Here is a 16,721-nt window from a genome sequence, read left to right as displayed (position 1 = left end):
CCAAAATTCTCTAAACTGCCTAGCAACAGGAGAGGTGCCCACGAGACCAAGGCTCAGTGCCATAGGCTGGTGGCTTCCCGCCGAGCAGCGGAGCGTGCACTGATTGGCTGACCGCGGCCCCCCCCCCGAACCCCTCATCACGGGTGCGCTCCCCCAGAAGCCACCGCGGTCTTCCGGATCGGCTGGCTGCGGTGTCGTCTCGTGGGCAGCAGCAGCGTCTCGGTGGCCGGGTCCTCGGCGTCCTCTGGTCGTCGGCGTCCTCTCGTCCCTCCTCGTAGCGTCTGTCGTCGTCTGGTCTGGTACTTGCGCCTTTTTTTCGGGGTTTGAACCTCCTTTCCTTTGGGGCGACCTTCCTGGGGAGACAAACCCCCCCCCCCCCCGCGCTCCGGGGTCAAGGCTTCTGGCTCTCCCTTTCCTAGGGTGTGGCTCCCCGTCCCCCGGTGCCTGCCCACAACCCTCTGAGGCGCGAGTGACCCGGGGGGTTGGGGGTTCTCGGACTGGCCCCACTCGCCCACCCGTGGGCGCAGACTCGCGGCTCGCACCGCGTTCGGCTGAGTCACCCGAGCCCAGACTCACGCCTGCCCCTGGGGTTCGCGCCAACCCCCGGGGCTCGGCGTCTGGCTGAGGAACTCACTCTCTCTCCCGTCTGTCTCTCTTGGCGCCACTTTCCAGAAAGCCACCTGCCTCGGAGAAGCCTCCGGCAGCGAGCCCTCAGCCATGGCCGACAACTCGGGCGTGGACAACCACGCCCTCTTCCTCGACCCCAAAGGCTCGGATGTGACCCTAGAGTTCGTGATAGCACAGCCGATACAGTTAGAACCCGTCCCCATGGACTCGACGTTGCACCAGATGGTCGGGGAGTACGGCGATTTGAGCGGCAGCTGGATCTACGGCGGCCACCACCATCCGCCTCTGATCGGGCTGCAGCCGCTCCTCAGCAGCATACAGGGTGACTGTGACCAAGAATTCGTCATGGTGCAGACGGAGGAGGAGGTGGTAGGCTGCTCCGATGCGGACAGCCTGTCCAGCAGCACGTTCGAGTACCAGGTGATGACCCCAGACAGGGAAGAGGTCATCTACCCGATTCTGGCATCCTTGCCAAGCTCGCCGGAATCTTCCCCCGTGAAGTGCAGTAGCAGAGTCAAGCCGAAGAGCCACGGCTTTTCCGGCAGTGCCGCGCAGGCCAGCACCAGCTCCTCGATAAGCGGCAGGAAGTGGCCGCCGGCGCAGGTGCAGGTCAAGGCCGCGGAGGATGAGTTACCTGGCACCGTGTGGGCCTCAAGCAGTGGGAGGAAGAACGAGACGGTGAGCCGCGCGCAAGAGAACGGATCTGCAGATCATTTGGGAGAGAAGTCACCGCCTCCGTCAGCCCTCTCATGCTTCGATGTCTCTGATCCCAGGCAACTGGCCAAGTTTTCTCAGTTGCATTCCGAGGAAGAGAAAGAAGAGCTTGCTCGACCAGTGCCTTGCCCTCATAAAGACTGCGTGAAGATGTTCAAAGATACCGCATCTATGAGGAAGCATCTGCACACCCACGGTCCCAGAGCACATGTCTGTGCAGAATGTGGCAAAGCTTTTGTGGAGAGCTCCAAGCTAAAACGTCATCACCTCGTCCATACCGGAGAAAAGCCCTTTGAGTGCCCGTTTGAAGGCTGTGGGAAACGCTTTTCCCTGGATTTCAACTTGCGCACGCATCTACGAATCCACACCGGAGACCGGCCCTACGTCTGTCCTTTTGATAATTGCAAGAGGAAGTTTTCTCAGTCGACCAACCTGAAGGTGCACCTCTCAACACATACTAAGAACAAAAAATAGCTCCTAAAAAATCTGTCTCGAGCTGGACACACGTTTTCATGAATGGGGTTAGAAATGTCTGTTGTTTATAGTTTCTAGGGAAAAGTTTTCAGGGTAATTCTAACCTATTTACGGGTCATGTTTTTCGATAAAGTAGTAAAGAAATAATTTAAATGTAGAAACATACAAGATAGCATTGTCAAAAATGCATTGTGTTCTGTAATGCCACTTGAAAACATGGTGTTTTTTAAAATTTATTTCCAGCAAGAGACTTTCACATAACTTCACATCAAAGGACCATTCTTTATACAAAATTTGTGCTTTATAATGGGACTTCATTTTCTATTCTACAAATATGAAGTTGACCTGCTCCTTACAATAATTTTTATTCTGTATTTTCTAAATGTTATATTTATACTTTTAGCAATATGTATATTGATTTTGTGGCTTTTCTGGAGGTTGATATCTTTAGTAGATTTTTTTCAAGAGTTAACAAATACATATGGGAAGTATTTTCAGTTCAAAGAAAATTCATATAGGTTTTATGAACCTGTCTTAAATTTGGATATTTTCTAAACAGTCAACAATTACATTCATGAAGTATTGTCTGGTTTTGAAGGATTTAGTTTGCTGTCTTAATTTTGATTGTAGTTTAAAGAATGAACAGTTACCACATAAATCTGTAGTATTTTGTGGGCTAAAAAAGTTGTGTAGGTTTTTATTACCCTGATTTTGGTTGCATTGTAAACAATGAACAACTATTCCATACCTTAATTTTATTCTGATTTTCAAAAGTTTATATAGACTTTGTGTTTAATCTTAATTTTATTTAATAAGGAACATTTTGCAAATCACATCATAACATCTTTATTCCAAAAAGTGAACAGTTATTAGGTATTACATATTATCACCTAAATTTTTTTCTAAAGAATGAACAGTTTTTACATACAGTGTTTTCTGGTTAGAGAAAGTTATGTAGGTTCTATTTACCATCTTAACTTTGATAATTTAAAAATTGAAACAAAAATTGTAAAAATTTAAAAATTTTAAAAATTGTAAAAATTTAAAAAATTAAATAGTTCATATGTATGTGAAGTATTTCAGTTATATTTTTAACTGAACAGTGATATACATAACGAAGCAGTTCTTATTTAGCTTTATTGTTATATATTTGTTTTATGAATTTTCTGGTTTAAAAAAGTGATACGAGATTTGTTTACCATCTTCCTTTTGATTCTACTCAAAAGTAAGAATTTATGCATATATGCCCTAAGTGTTTTCCTGTTACCTTAAAAAATGATACCAGCTTGTTTACCATCTTTGTTTGAACTATATTTTAAAGTATGGGCAATAACAGAATTTTCCATTTAAAAAAGTGATACCAACTTTGTTTACCATTTTGCTTTTTAGTGTATTAAACAGTATGTACAATTATTACGTACTTGCTAAGGTATTTTACTCTTAAAGTGATTCCAGCTTTGTTTATTGTGATAATTTTTGTTGTCAATAGTATGAGGTTATTACATCTATGCAATGGTATTTCCCAGTTAAAGTGATACTGGTTTTGTTTGCCGTATTCACTTTGACTACATTTGAAAGTATGAACAATTATTACATGTGTGCCTTAGTATTTTCCTTTTTAAAGTAGTGATACTAGCTTTGTTCATTGTATTCAACAATATGAACAATTGTTACATACATGCTTTTTGTATTTTCTTTGCCACCTTAATTTTGATTTTATTCTGAACTGTGAACAATTTTTACATATATAACTTGAGTATTCTCTGGTTAAAAAGTTATTTAGGCATTGTTTACCATCTTAATTTTGCCTGTATTCTAAAGAATAAAAAACATATATATATATATGAATTGGTCACTGGTTATACTTACATAGATTTTATTTAATATCTATTTTGGTTATAGTAGAATAAACAATTACATACATACATGCTAGTATTGGGGTGTAAAAAAGATATATGTTTGCTCTCCTAATTTGGATACATGTGATTTAATAATACTGGTAGTTTTAAATCTTTCTTGGTGTTTTGTCCAAGAATGCTGCCAGGTGCTGTTATTTAGTGTAATTCTTTTGTCTTTCAGTAAGAGTAGTGCTCAGTTTAGACTGTCCTCCCTTTGTTCATCGATTTGCTTGAGCGGGCACCAGTAACGTCTCACAACAAATTGTGAGACTTGTTGTTACTGTTTTTGGGCATATCAAATATGTCACGGGCACCTTGCCAGACTTTGCTGTGCGGACAAGATACTCTCGGTAGCTTGCTGGGCTCTCTGAGAGAGGCAGAGGAATCAAACCCAGCTAGGCTGTGTGCAAGGCAAAAGCCCTACGCGCTGTGCTATTGTGCATATATTGACTTTTTTAGTACTCTGATCCCAAACAGCTGGCCAGGTTTACTCAAATGAGAGAAGGTAGGCCTCAACCAGTTCCTTGCCCTATAAAATCTGTGTGAAGATATTCAAAATCATTTATGAGAAAGCATGTGCACACCCACAGTCCCAGAGTACATGTATGTGCAGAATTTTCTAATATAAAAGGCAAAAATAATCATTCTAAAGAAAAACCCTGTAACTTGCCTCTACCATAGATAGAAAATAGAAAAAATGGAGAAAGTATTACTGGTGGGTAGAAGCCAGGGATATTGGTAAACATTCCACTGTGCGGAAGATAGTGCCTGCTATAAATATTATCTAGGCCAAATGCTGTTACTGCCCTGTTGAGAAACCCAGCTCCAAAGACAGTAAAAGCTGTAACAGGTTCCCTTGGCATGCTTAGAAACAAAGCATCATTAGACAGGCTGCTGCTTAAACAAAGGACATGTGTGTTTTCTGCCATTCTCATTACCACTTAACTCAGTGCAAACCTGAAATCTCGGGTGGGGGTGGGGGAGCAGAGTGATCTGGTAGCAGAGCAGCTACCTTCCTGGAAGTAGGTAGGAAGCTGCCCAGAGAGTGAACTCACTAGTGCTGCTGTTTGCTCCCCAGATAGTTATTGGAAGGAAAAAGCCATGGTTGTGCGGAGGTGTCATTCTGGTAAGGGAGAGAGGGTGCGGGTGTGTGCTAGGCAGTCTTGGACTTCCATCATGTGGTATAGGGGGAAAGCTGAATTGAGCACAGGATAATGGTGGCAGATCTAATCAATAATGGTGGATTATTTTGTAAAATGCCTTAGAACTAGCAACCTTGGGGACAGGGTAGGCATTCCCAAACAACTTTGACAAAGTTCTGGTGGGTACTTTTTCCTGTTTTAATTTTGTGTTTTTCCCCTCCTCTTTCCGTTGTTGCCGTTTTGATGACCTGGGACCACACACACTTGGTCGTGGGGTTCGCCACGTGTCACATCAGCTTGCCCTGCTCCCACACTCAGCCTTGGGATGTGTAGAGACCGCATGTCAGTTACAGTGCTTGTGCACAGTCTCACCAGGGCTCATACTTAGTTGCGGTGCTCATCTGTGTTCTGGTTATAGTACTTGGGGGGGGGGGGGTCACTGGTGCTCATACACATATTCACCAGGAGTTGTCCATCCTTGGCCGTGTTCACTCCCACCTCCTGTGCACCCAAAACCACTGTTAAAATAACAGAGGTCCTAGACCGCAAAGTTGCTGGAACTGCACTAGGCCTAGAATGCACCAGGCGTTCAGGGATCAAGCAAAGTTGCAAGACAGGTAGGTGCATTTAGCCACCCCTAATTTTATGTTTTGTCTTTATTGGTTTGGAGGTCACGTGGCAGTGTTCAAGGAGCCTCACAGTGCCTTGGGCTTCTAGCATTCTCTTCAGCTCCTTAACATGGCTTAACATCTTTCTAGGCCCTGGGTTTTTTTTTTTAACTTTATTTTCTACTTTTGTCTTTTAAATGGAGCAAGGAAAGCAATACAGAAAACTGCAAGTGAGCCTCTTCAATAATCTTGAATAGGGAAAGGCTTACCATAAAGGAAATATTTGACTACAGAAAAACTAGTGGAACTGTAAAACAAACAAAACACTGGAGGAAAAAGTAGAATTCTTCCACTTACAAAAGACCAAGTGTCTAAGTGTATGTATTATAAATAATACATACAAATTAGTAAGCAAAAAATCGAGTAAAGAGATAAATAGGGATATTGGGTAAGAACAGTTCTTAGAAAAAATCAAAACAGTCTTTTTCAGGGCCAGATCGATAGTACAGTTGGTAGAGGGTTTGCCTTGCATATGGCAGACCCAGGTTCAATCCTCGGAATCCCATATGGTCCCCAAGCACCACCACGAGTAATTCCTGAGTGCAGAGCCAGGAGCATCGCTGAGTGTGACCCAAAAGCAAAACAATAAAATGATTTTTTAAAGTCTTTTTCTATTTGGGGCAGAGAGGTCTGCCATACAATGGCAGTGGTTTGGGACCGTTCCCAAGCTTACCCCATCTGACTGGGGAGGTTACAAGCTTGGGCCTTATAATGAGGTGCTGGGGGCCAGGCCACTGGGGCCACCCTAGTATGCTAGAGGCTGGCAGGAACTGACCCACCAGGGCTTAGCGCCATGCTGTGTCAGGGATAAAATTGAGGCCTCCACATTCTAGGCATGTGCTCCAGCTTGTGGAGCTCTCTCTGGCCCTAATAGTCTTAAATTGCGTGAAATAAATGTATACACTCAAAAGAAATAGGAAAAAATAAAATGATTTTCAATTTTGAATAAGAAGTTAGATTTTACTCTTAGCAAATGAAAGCCAAAACATATTCTAACATCTGGTATTGTTCAGAGGAATAGGGAAATATGCCAATTACACGAACATAAATTCAGACAAATTCATTGGAGAACCATGTTTTGGGATTTAAGGAGGTCTGAGGGTCCCACCCAGCAGTACTTGAGAGCTACTCAAGTACTCAAGTGCTCTGTGCTCTGGACCAGGGATGGAACATGTACCTCTTGATGTTGACTATGAGCTTCACCCACCAAACTATCTCCCAGCACTGTGTTTACAACAAAAGAAGATTGTTGATTTGGTTTTGTTTATATATCCTCTTGACTAATTGTGGAATTTAACAACTTTAAATACTGGGTGGGGGACATCTTACAGAATGAAAATGGTAAATGGAACATATATTAACTAGGTAATATTTTTTTCATAGCAATTGGCAGAGTTTAATATTCCAGAAAAATTAAGTCCATCATACACATTAAAAATATAGGAAATTTCATGCAGACATGAAGCTTCCAATTCAGCCTTTGTGGAAACTGTTGAGAATTACATATAGATACAGTACATTTTACAGATCCCAAACTTAATTGTAAACGGTGATTTATACAGCTTCTTTGTATTTTACATATCTCACCTTGCTCACTTGATTAGCAAATTCTTACCTGCACCATTTCTGATTATTGGAGAAGGGGAAAAAAGCCAGTACAATGATCTGTCTCTTTCTGCTTTATGAAAATAAATGAAAACATTTGTGTATAAAGCTGACTTAAGAAAAATACATTAAGGCTTACATACTTCAGTAGCTATGAATATACATAATACAAAATTAAATCTCCCAATTAACTAGGTAATATTTTAGAAGCTATAGCAACTAAAGACAGTGGCCGTAACAATAGTCCAGCAGGGAGGGCATTTGCCTTGTACGCAGCCTACCCGGTTGGTTTCTGGCTTCCCGCATGGATCCTCCAGTACCACCAGTAGTAACCCCTGAGCATTGCCGCATGTGACCCCCCCAAAATAATTAAACACAACAGTGACCTAAGCTCTTATAAAATATTCCAGACATTGTACTGGAAAGATGGTATGAGGTTAATGCACTTGCCTCGGGGCAGGAGAGATAGTACAGTGGATAGGGCACTTGCCTTGCTCACAGCCCACCGGGGTCGATCCCCAGTATCTTATGTTGTCCCCTAAGCACAGCCAGGAGTGACTCTTGAGCAAAGAGCTAGGAGTAAGTCATGAGCGCAGTGTGGCCCAAAAACGAAAATAAAATAAGGCACTTACCTTGCACACAGCTGACCCCAGTTCCAGTCCCCAGCACCACATACGGTTCCCTACACATCTCCAGGAGTCAGTCCTGAACACAGCTAAGTGTGTCCTCCTACCTCAGAAATTACCATTTCTAGTACTATGTAGCTATTAGTAAAGATGAAGTCATGAAATTTACATACAAGTGGTACTACATGGAAAGTATCATGCTAAGCGAAATGAGTCAGAAAGAGACAGACAGACATAGAAAGATTGCATTCATCTGGGGAACATAAAGTAACAAAATAGGAGACAAGCACCCAAGAATAGCTGAGATAAGTACCGGGAGGTTTACTCCATGGCTTGGAGGCCAGTCGCACACTCTAGGGGTAAAGGCAGCTCAGATAGAGAAGGGAGCACCAAATAAAGGGTGTTGGGAGGATCCTCCCAGAATGGGAGAATAATGCTGAAAGTAGACTATAGACCGAACATGATTGCCATTCAATGCCTCTTCTGCAAACCACAGCACCCAAAAGGAGAGAGAGAACAAAAGGGAATGCCCTGCCACAGAGGCAAGGGGGGACGGGGGCATGGGGGGTGGGAGAGATACTGGGATCAGTGGTGGTAGAAAATGGGCACTGGTAGAGGGATGGGTACTTGATCATTGTATAAGTGAAACCCAAGCACAAAAATTTATAAGTCTACAACTGTACCTCATGGTGTTTCACTAATAAAAATTTTTTTAAAAAATTACCATTACTGGGGCCTGAGCAAGAGTACAGCAGCTAGGGTGTTTGCCTTGCACGCAGCCAGCACGGGTTCTCTCTCCGGCTTCCTGTAAGGTCCCCCAACACTGCCAGGAGTGATTCCTGGGTGCAGAGCCAGGAGTAACCCTGAGCATTGCTGGGTGTGACCCAAAAAGCAAATAATTAAAAAAAATACCATTTCAAATGTAAGTAGTTCATCATTGATATAATTCTATGATTTGCAGGATTCTAGCTCTTTCTTGTTAGCTCTAACATTCCCAGACACGGCTTCCAAGTCCTAGACTCCTATTGTGCTTAGTCATAGCTATGTTACAGCCAGTGAATAGGAGAGAGATGTTCCCACCACTTCAGTCAGATGCTGTCGGTTCAAAGTCTCAAGACCATCCTCAGCTTCGTGTTAAGTCTGAGAAAAGCCTTTAGGTTCTATTTCTATGATTATTGAACACTGGTTCTCAACACTGATACTTCTGTGGATGTCTTCTGGGGATGTTTGGAATGTGTGCAGTGGGGACATTCTTTGTTTCAGTGTCCAAAGAGCACTAAAAGCATTAAGTGGCTAGGACCTAGGAATGATAAATATCCTGTAATGTGATGGACAGTTCTCCCTGTCAGCTGAGAGTCACACTGCCCAGAGAGCTGGTAGTACCCCCCACCCCCGGCCATCCTGCCCATCCAGAGCTCCCATGGACAAAGTGTGGACTCTAGCCTGATTCACAAAGTGTTCTTCTGCCAAATGTTGTTCAGACTTCCCTACTCCAACAAAAATTCTGTTTCATCTTAACTTCTGTTCAGTTTTGATGTTCCTTCAAAGATCAAAATAGTTTATATGGGAAATGTGTATATTTACTGAAGAGAGACAATAGTAAGAAAATATTAGTTCTATTGCTGCATAGATATTATATATATGAATATATAATATATATTATATACATATATATGAAAAGCCTGGCAAGCTCTCTGTGACGTATTTGATATGCCAAACACAGTAACAACAAGTCTCACAATTTGTTGTGAGATGTAACAGGTGCCCGCTCGAGCAAATCGATGAACAATGGGAGGACAGTGCTACAGTGATACCATATATGTAATAGGATTTAGATTCTGCTAGTGTTGAATCATATTGGAAAGCAGTCTTCCTAATGTGGTAACAGCCTGCTCGTAAAGTCTATAATTGACCATTTACCTGCCTCGCTGTCTTCTAGTTACTTTGCTAATTTATGAAAAAATGATAGGTGTTTTTAAAAGTCAAATATTGATACTGTTCCTGTCCTTTTTTCCCTGTCTTTTCAGGTATCTGGCATAATTTTGTCCTTGCACTCCTGGGTATTTTAGCTCTTGTTCTCCTCCCTGTAATTCTCCTGCCATTTTACTACACTGGAGTCGGGGTGCTTATCACTGAAGTGGCTGAGGTAAATGGTGGATTACTAGTGGCATTCTTTTTTCTTTCACCAGATTTTTCTATGTATATGTAATACCTTTACATATCCACTTATTACATGTAATAAAAATATACTTTAGGTCCAAAACTTTTATTCAAATTCTCCTAATATGCAAAAAGCTCATTTTGTGACAAAGTTACTATACCGCTTTCAAACCAACCTAATGTTTTGTGAAAGTACTGATGATTTTTTAAAATACTGAATCTTATAACAATATTTTCCAGTTTTCATAAGTGAAAGAAAAAAACAAAGCAACCAACTTCTGACTGTTGACACTAAAATGATAAAGGTTTTCCTCAAATTACTAATCGAGATTAGTTTGACTTAGATTAGGTTGAATTGTTAATTCAACCTATAGTTTGTTAGTAAATGGTTCATCTACCTTTATGGTTTCTTTTTATTTCTCTGCTCCTAAGAAGTAAGAAAAGTGAAACTCAGACTAAGGAGCAATTGAAATGGGCATTTTCATAGGCGTCAGTTGATATGTTCTACTGTACGGTTCCCTCCCTTAGCTAATGAGCACCGTATAAGGCAAGCACCAGGCATTCCATTCAGGCTGCAGGGAGATGAAAATGGCCTTTCATCTGAGCATGTGGCTGGCTGACGGTGTGGTCTGCATATTTGGCACTGTGTAGAGATAAAGGACTGGTCTTAGAATCTTTTCCAAAAACTGGGAGGAAAACTGTGATACCTGCTTCCCCAGAAAATCTCAATTAGCAATTTGAGGAAAACTTTTATCATTTTAGTGTCAACAGTCAGCAAGTTGGTTGTTTTATTTTTTCCTTCACTTATGAAAAGGGGAAAATCTTGGAGAAGAGATACAAATTATTAAGGGATTTTTTTGGTTTGTTTTTTTGGGGGTTTTTTTGGTCTTTTTTTGTTGCTTTGTTTTTTGTTTTTGCTTTTTGGGTCACATCCGGCAATGCACAGGGGTTACTCCTGGCTCATGCACTCAGGAATTACTTCTGGTGGTGCTCGGGGGACCATATGGAATGCTGGGAATGGAAACCGGGTCGGCTGTGTGCAAAGCAAATGCCTTACCTGCTGTACTATTGCTCCAGCTCCTATTAAGATTTATTTTTATTAAACAAATTATTGAGATCAGTTTTTATTAGCTTCCTCAGACTACACAGGTTGGATTCAGAACTGGATTATCTTCCATATTATTCAAAACATGCAACTTAATGTCTTTAACTGTTATTTGCTTGGTATAACCATACCTTCCTTCACACATTGTCTGACGTTACCCTCTTCTCAAGGACTCGCCTGCCGTTGGACCTAGAGGCCTTTTTGTGGGAGACCTTGTCACCCATCTACAGGATTGTCCCGTTACTAATGTACAAGACTGGAATGAGTGTCTAGATACCATCGCCTATGAGCCCCAAATTGGTTACTGTATAAGCGCATCAACTTTACAGCAGTTAAGTTTCCCAGTTAGAGGTATGTATTTCCTCAGTACAATATGGTGTCAAGCAAGCTTGCCATTCACCAGTCTTAGACCATGTCTGTAGAGTTATTTTGTTCTGATTTTTTTAAAGCGAATCATTGACATAATAGGACTAAACTAGTAGAACTTCTTATTGGTAAGTTGGATATTAATATGTATGTTTTCATTATTATATACTATTGTTGAAGCTTTGACTAATATCATAATATATTTGACTTTCGGAACTCCATAATTCTTTTTGTACCCAAACAGCTTGCATTGAGTCAGCATTCATCTAAACCATAACGATTTAACTGACTTCCCGTAATTAAATGCCCCCAAGCTGTAGAGATAGTAGCATATCCAAAGCTTATTTGTGGGGATTGTTTTATGTGGCAAGCACGCAAAGAAAGTCATCTCACATCCAAAAATACCCACTTGGTATCAGATATGTTTTTCTGTGTATCAGGTAACAGGAAGAAGCAGGTTTATCTTCAGAAGCTAAGTTATGTTGAGCTTTCAAAGATTTTGCCCAAATTATTGATCGTGTTGGAAAATACAAATTATGCTCCTTGACTGTGTCTTTAAGTAAAGCAAGAATACCCAGATACTTGTCCTTATCAACTTGAGTTAAGAAATATGACTAATAATTGTGGGGCTGGAGTGATAGTACAGTGGGTAGGGCATTTGCCTTGCACGCAGCTTACCCAGGTTCAATCCGCGGTATTCCACATGGTTCCCCAAGCACCGCCAGAAGTAGTTCCTGAGCGCAGAGCCAGGAGTAACCCCTGAGCATCGCTGGGTGTGACCAAAAAAGCAAGAATTAAAAAATAAATATGATTAATAATTGAGAATCTATTTGGATATGATACTATGTACCACAGTGGCTAAGTATTTTGCAGGCCCATATTACCCACTTAAAAATTTTTTTTTATTAAATCACCAATTAAGCAGTTACAAAGTTGTCCATGACTGAGTTTCAGTCATAACAACGTTCCGGTACCTGTCCCATCACCAGTGCACATTCCCCACCGCCAGTGTCCCCGATTCGCAGTTTTTCTCCTTCCATCCCCTACCCCAAGTCTGCCTCTGTGGCAGACACTTTGTCTCTTCTCTCTCTTTCTCTCTCTCTCTTCCCTCACTTTTGATCGATATGGTTTATAGTACAGGTACTGTAAGATTATTGTGCCATATTACTTGTTTTAAAGCAACTTTTTTTGGATAATTGTCACGGGAGCCATACCTGACTGGGCCAGGGTCAGGGAGAATATTTTGGCCCCTGCCTCAGACCCAGGGATGCACACAGGCCAGATAAGTGCTCTACCACTTAACATCTCCAGCCCAGATCTTTTGTTATTGTATAAAGATGCAATTATACATAAAAGTCCAGATGCTATTATAAATGTAGTTCCCAAATTCAGCAAACACTTTACCAATTCTTCTTCCCATCTGCCCATTTCAGGAGGGCTATTTTATTTTATTATTATTTCAGTTTGTTTTGTGGCCATAACCAGCAGTGCTCGGGGCTTTATTCTCACTACGTGCTTAGGGATCACACCTACAGTGCTCAGGGTGACTATATATTCTGGGGATTGATCAAGATTCAGCCACATGCAAGGCAAGTGCCTTAACTCCTGTATTGTCTCTCCAGCTCAGGAGGGGTAGGGGATTTTTTGCAATTTTTATATATTTTATTTTCATAAAGTAGTTCACAATAATTCATTACAGATAATATTCAAACACCAATCCCACCACCGAGCACCTTCCCACCACAATAAGAGGGAAGCATGTGAGGTTATTGTATTTCATTCTGGAGCTATTTAAGCCCTTATATAAGAGAATGCAAGCAAGTATGTTAAAACCAAACAAATGTATGCTACTTTTGGCACATAAGTAGGCTAGAGCATAAGAGGTCATGTGGTCACAAATGCAGCCATGCATTCCGGGGCATTCTGCGTTGCTCTCTTCTGGGAGCTTTAGTTAGTCTCTGCATCTTGGCCTTTGATAAGATTACATAGAGCTGGAAGCAGTTTGTGGGTGTGACTGCCAAGCTACTGGAAAACTGGGGGGCTGAGGGGAGGAGGCCCAGTCCTAATCCGAGCGGGCTTGGAGATGTCAGTCACATACCTGGTTTCTTCTGCCGGTTCCTTCATGGGAAAGGCTCGTCTGAGCATGTGGAGAGTGACCTTAAGCATGGCGGCGGTTGGGTTCTGGAGGTTTTCGACTGCCGGGGTTCTGCTTGGAGTGGGGAGGGAAACTCAACCCAGGGGGGCATATTTTAAAATATTATATAAAGTTATCATAAACCAGCATAGCTTTATTAGAGAGTTACTTTTAAACATAACCATAGAGCTGTTTTCTTCCCTAACAAAAGTTAATAATAATTCCTAATATTTAATATTTACTTTTAACTAACTATCCCCTTCCCTTTCCTTTCTTTTTATTGTTGATAATGCAGTGATAGGGAATTGCACCCAGTTAGCTGCGGTGCTTGAATGTTTTAGTTGCAGTGCCTTGTGGAGGTGGGGTGGAGGGGGGCAACTGTCACACACTTTTAGTTGTGATGCTCTTGGTCATACACTCTTGGTTATGGTGTTCTGGAGATCATGATCAGGGATTCCACTTGGACATGTGGGGGTGGTGCCAGGGGTCAATCTTGAGGCATCACGCTTACAAGGAAGATACTTTACCACTGAACTATCCCCAGGCCCTCCAATAGTTCATTTAACTGGCTTTTTTTTTCCTTCCTTGGTGCCAAAAATTCAACTCATACACACAGACATACACTCTATGACATGCCCTGCATATATGGTCAGTTTCCCTTTTTTTTTTTTTTTTTTTGCTTTTTGGGTCACACCCGGCTTTGCACAGGGATTCCTCCTGGCTCATGCACTCAGGAATTACTCCTGGCGGTGCTCAGGGGACCATATGGGATGCTGGGAATCGAACCCAGGTCGGCTGCGTGTAAGGCAAACGCCCTACCCGCTGTGCTATCACTCCAGCCCCTATGGTCAGTTTCTTAAATCTCGTAATTTCTAACCATTCCCCCTGACTTTTAGGCAGGGAGAGGGGCCACACCCAGTGTGCTTGTGGACTACATCTGGCTCTGCACCTGGAGAGTCACTCCTGGAGCTACCCAGGGAACTGTGTGGCATTAACTACATGCAAGGCCTTAAGCTCTATACTATCTCTCCTGCCCTCCCCCACTCCCACACACATGGTCACGGTCACGGTCCTCCTGTTATTCATTGATTTGCTCGAGCGGGCCCAGTAACATCTCCATCGTGAGACTTGTTACTGTGTCTGGCATATCGAATACTCTCGGTAGCTTGCCGGGCTCTCCGAGAGGGGCGGAGGAATCAAACTCGGGTCTGCCATGTTGGCCGCTTGCAAGGCAAATGCCCTACCGCTGTGCTATCTCTCCAGTTACCCGCCCCCACACACATACAGCTTTTTGTATTTCTTACCTCAGTTAGTTTTTTCATTTGGTATTAAGGTACTATGATTTATAAAGTTGTTTGTAGTGCAATTTCAAATATACAGTGTTTCTGGGCCCAAATGACAGTACAGCAGGTAGGGTGCTTGCCTTGCATGTGATGCCCGGGTTTGATACCCAGTCCCTGTATGGTCCCTCAAGCACCTCCAGCAGTGATTCCTGAGCACAGAGTCAGGAGTAACCACTAAGCACCACAGGGGTTGGCCCCAAAACAAACACACAAATCAATGAAAACACATACAATGGTTCAACTGCGAGCCCCATCACCAGTGGCACCATCCCTCCACCAACACCCCTGGCTTCCTGCCATCCTCCAATCTGCCTCCTTAACAGGCATGGTTTTTGGGTGGGGGTGTTAGTTTGTTTTTGGTATTTTTTTGCTTTTTTGGGTCACACCCGGCGATGCTCAGGGGTTACTCCTATCTCTGCACTCAGGAATTACCCCTGAAGTTACTCAGGGGACCACACGGGATGCTGGGAATCGAACCCGGTTCGGCCGCGTGCAAGGCAAACACCCTACCGCTGTGCTATCGTTCCAGCCCCCATCAGGCATGTTTTTAAGTTTGGTTATCGTAGTTTGGGTCTCCTGCTCACAGTGTTGTTAGCTTTGTGGTTTAAATCTAAGCATATACCTCACTCTACACCAACTATGTGCCCAAGGCCCCAATCCCTGCCCCATCCGCTACTTCTCCCCACCAAGTTCTTTCCTCCCCTGCCTTTCTCCTCCCTGTACTATAGGGGCAAGTGTGATCAAGGTATCCCCACACTGATACTTTGCTTCCTTCTTCAAGTTTTTCTATATATCACAGATAAGTGAGGACCTTCAGTATTTTTTATTTGAATATCATTTTGTTTGTTAAACTGAGTCATCATTTTGATGCGTTCTCCCAAATTAGCCAGGGATGTAGCCTAAAGGGCTGGAATTCATGCTTTGCCTGTGAGACCCCAAGGTTCTATCCCCAGCAGTCAGGAGAGATTCCAGTGCACCATTGGGCATCTCCAAAAAATAAAAAGAATTTCTAAAATTGTGTATTTGCTTAGTTAGATCTTATCCTTATCATGTCACTGACATGTTCCAAAATCCTCTCAGTTTCTTGGTTTTCAATTGTATTTAGATCTAGAGTGTAACTTAAATTTAGAACCAATTTATGAGTCAGAAATGCTTCCAGGGTAGTGCTTAGTACTCCTTTTGCTTCATGTCAGGAGGTGCACATTAGCTAATATCTCCTTTGTGTTGTAAAGACTGTTCAGTGGATTAACCTGTTATTGTTCTTTCAGTATAGGTGTTGGGGATCAAACTCAGGGCCTCCTATGTGCCAGACATGCACTCTACCACTGATCCATTTTCCTGGCCCCAAACTTTATTCTTTCATATTGAAATATTTGTAAAATTTATCTCTTCTCAGGAGACGGCATCTTCCTCAACTTTTCACATGATGGGTTGGACTGCAATATATTCTCTAAGAGAAATAATCCATCATTTCACACTTTTTAAGTCCTTTGCCATTTGCCTTGGGTTTCTCTAAAATTGGCATAATCTCTTTTGACTTACAGAAACCTAAATGACACTGGAATCAAAGTTCTCCCCAATAGAATTTTTAAACTTTTTATGGTATCACAAGCTGGAGTGATACCACAGCAGGTAGGGCATTTGCCTTGCATTCGGCCAAGTCAGGCTCGATTCCTTCGTCCCTCTAGGAGAGCCCAACAAGCTACGGAGAGTATTCTGCCCGCACGGCAGAGCCTGGCAAGCTCCCCCATGGAGTATTCGATATGCTGGTGGGAAGGATACTGGGATCCGTGGTGGTGGGAAATGGGCACTGGTGGAGGGATGGGTATTTGAGCATCTCGTGATACATTCATGATGAT

At 42.6% G+C, this 16,721-nt stretch overlaps 1 protein-coding gene across 1 annotated transcript in view; it reads left to right on the top strand.

Annotated features, from left to right (window-relative positions):
• Positions 1-16,721, top strand: part of MBTPS2 (membrane bound transcription factor peptidase, site 2) — a 67,129-nt gene that overhangs the window by 27,984 nt on the left and 22,424 nt on the right. Inside the window, exons 6-7 of the mRNA XM_056131218.1 lie at positions 9,782-9,900; positions 11,190-11,370. Of these exons, the coding sequence (XP_055987193.1) occupies positions 9,782-9,900; positions 11,190-11,370 (300 nt within the window). The remainder of the gene's footprint in view (positions 1-9,781; positions 9,901-11,189; positions 11,371-16,721) is intronic.

Source organism: Sorex fumeus, unplaced genomic scaffold (assembly GCF_029834395.1).
Source record: "Sorex fumeus unplaced genomic scaffold, SorFum_2.1 ptg000086l, whole genome shotgun sequence".
Classification (NCBI taxonomy): domain Eukaryota; kingdom Metazoa; phylum Chordata; class Mammalia; order Eulipotyphla; family Soricidae; genus Sorex; species Sorex fumeus.
This window is presented reverse-complemented; position numbering and strand designations above follow the sequence as displayed.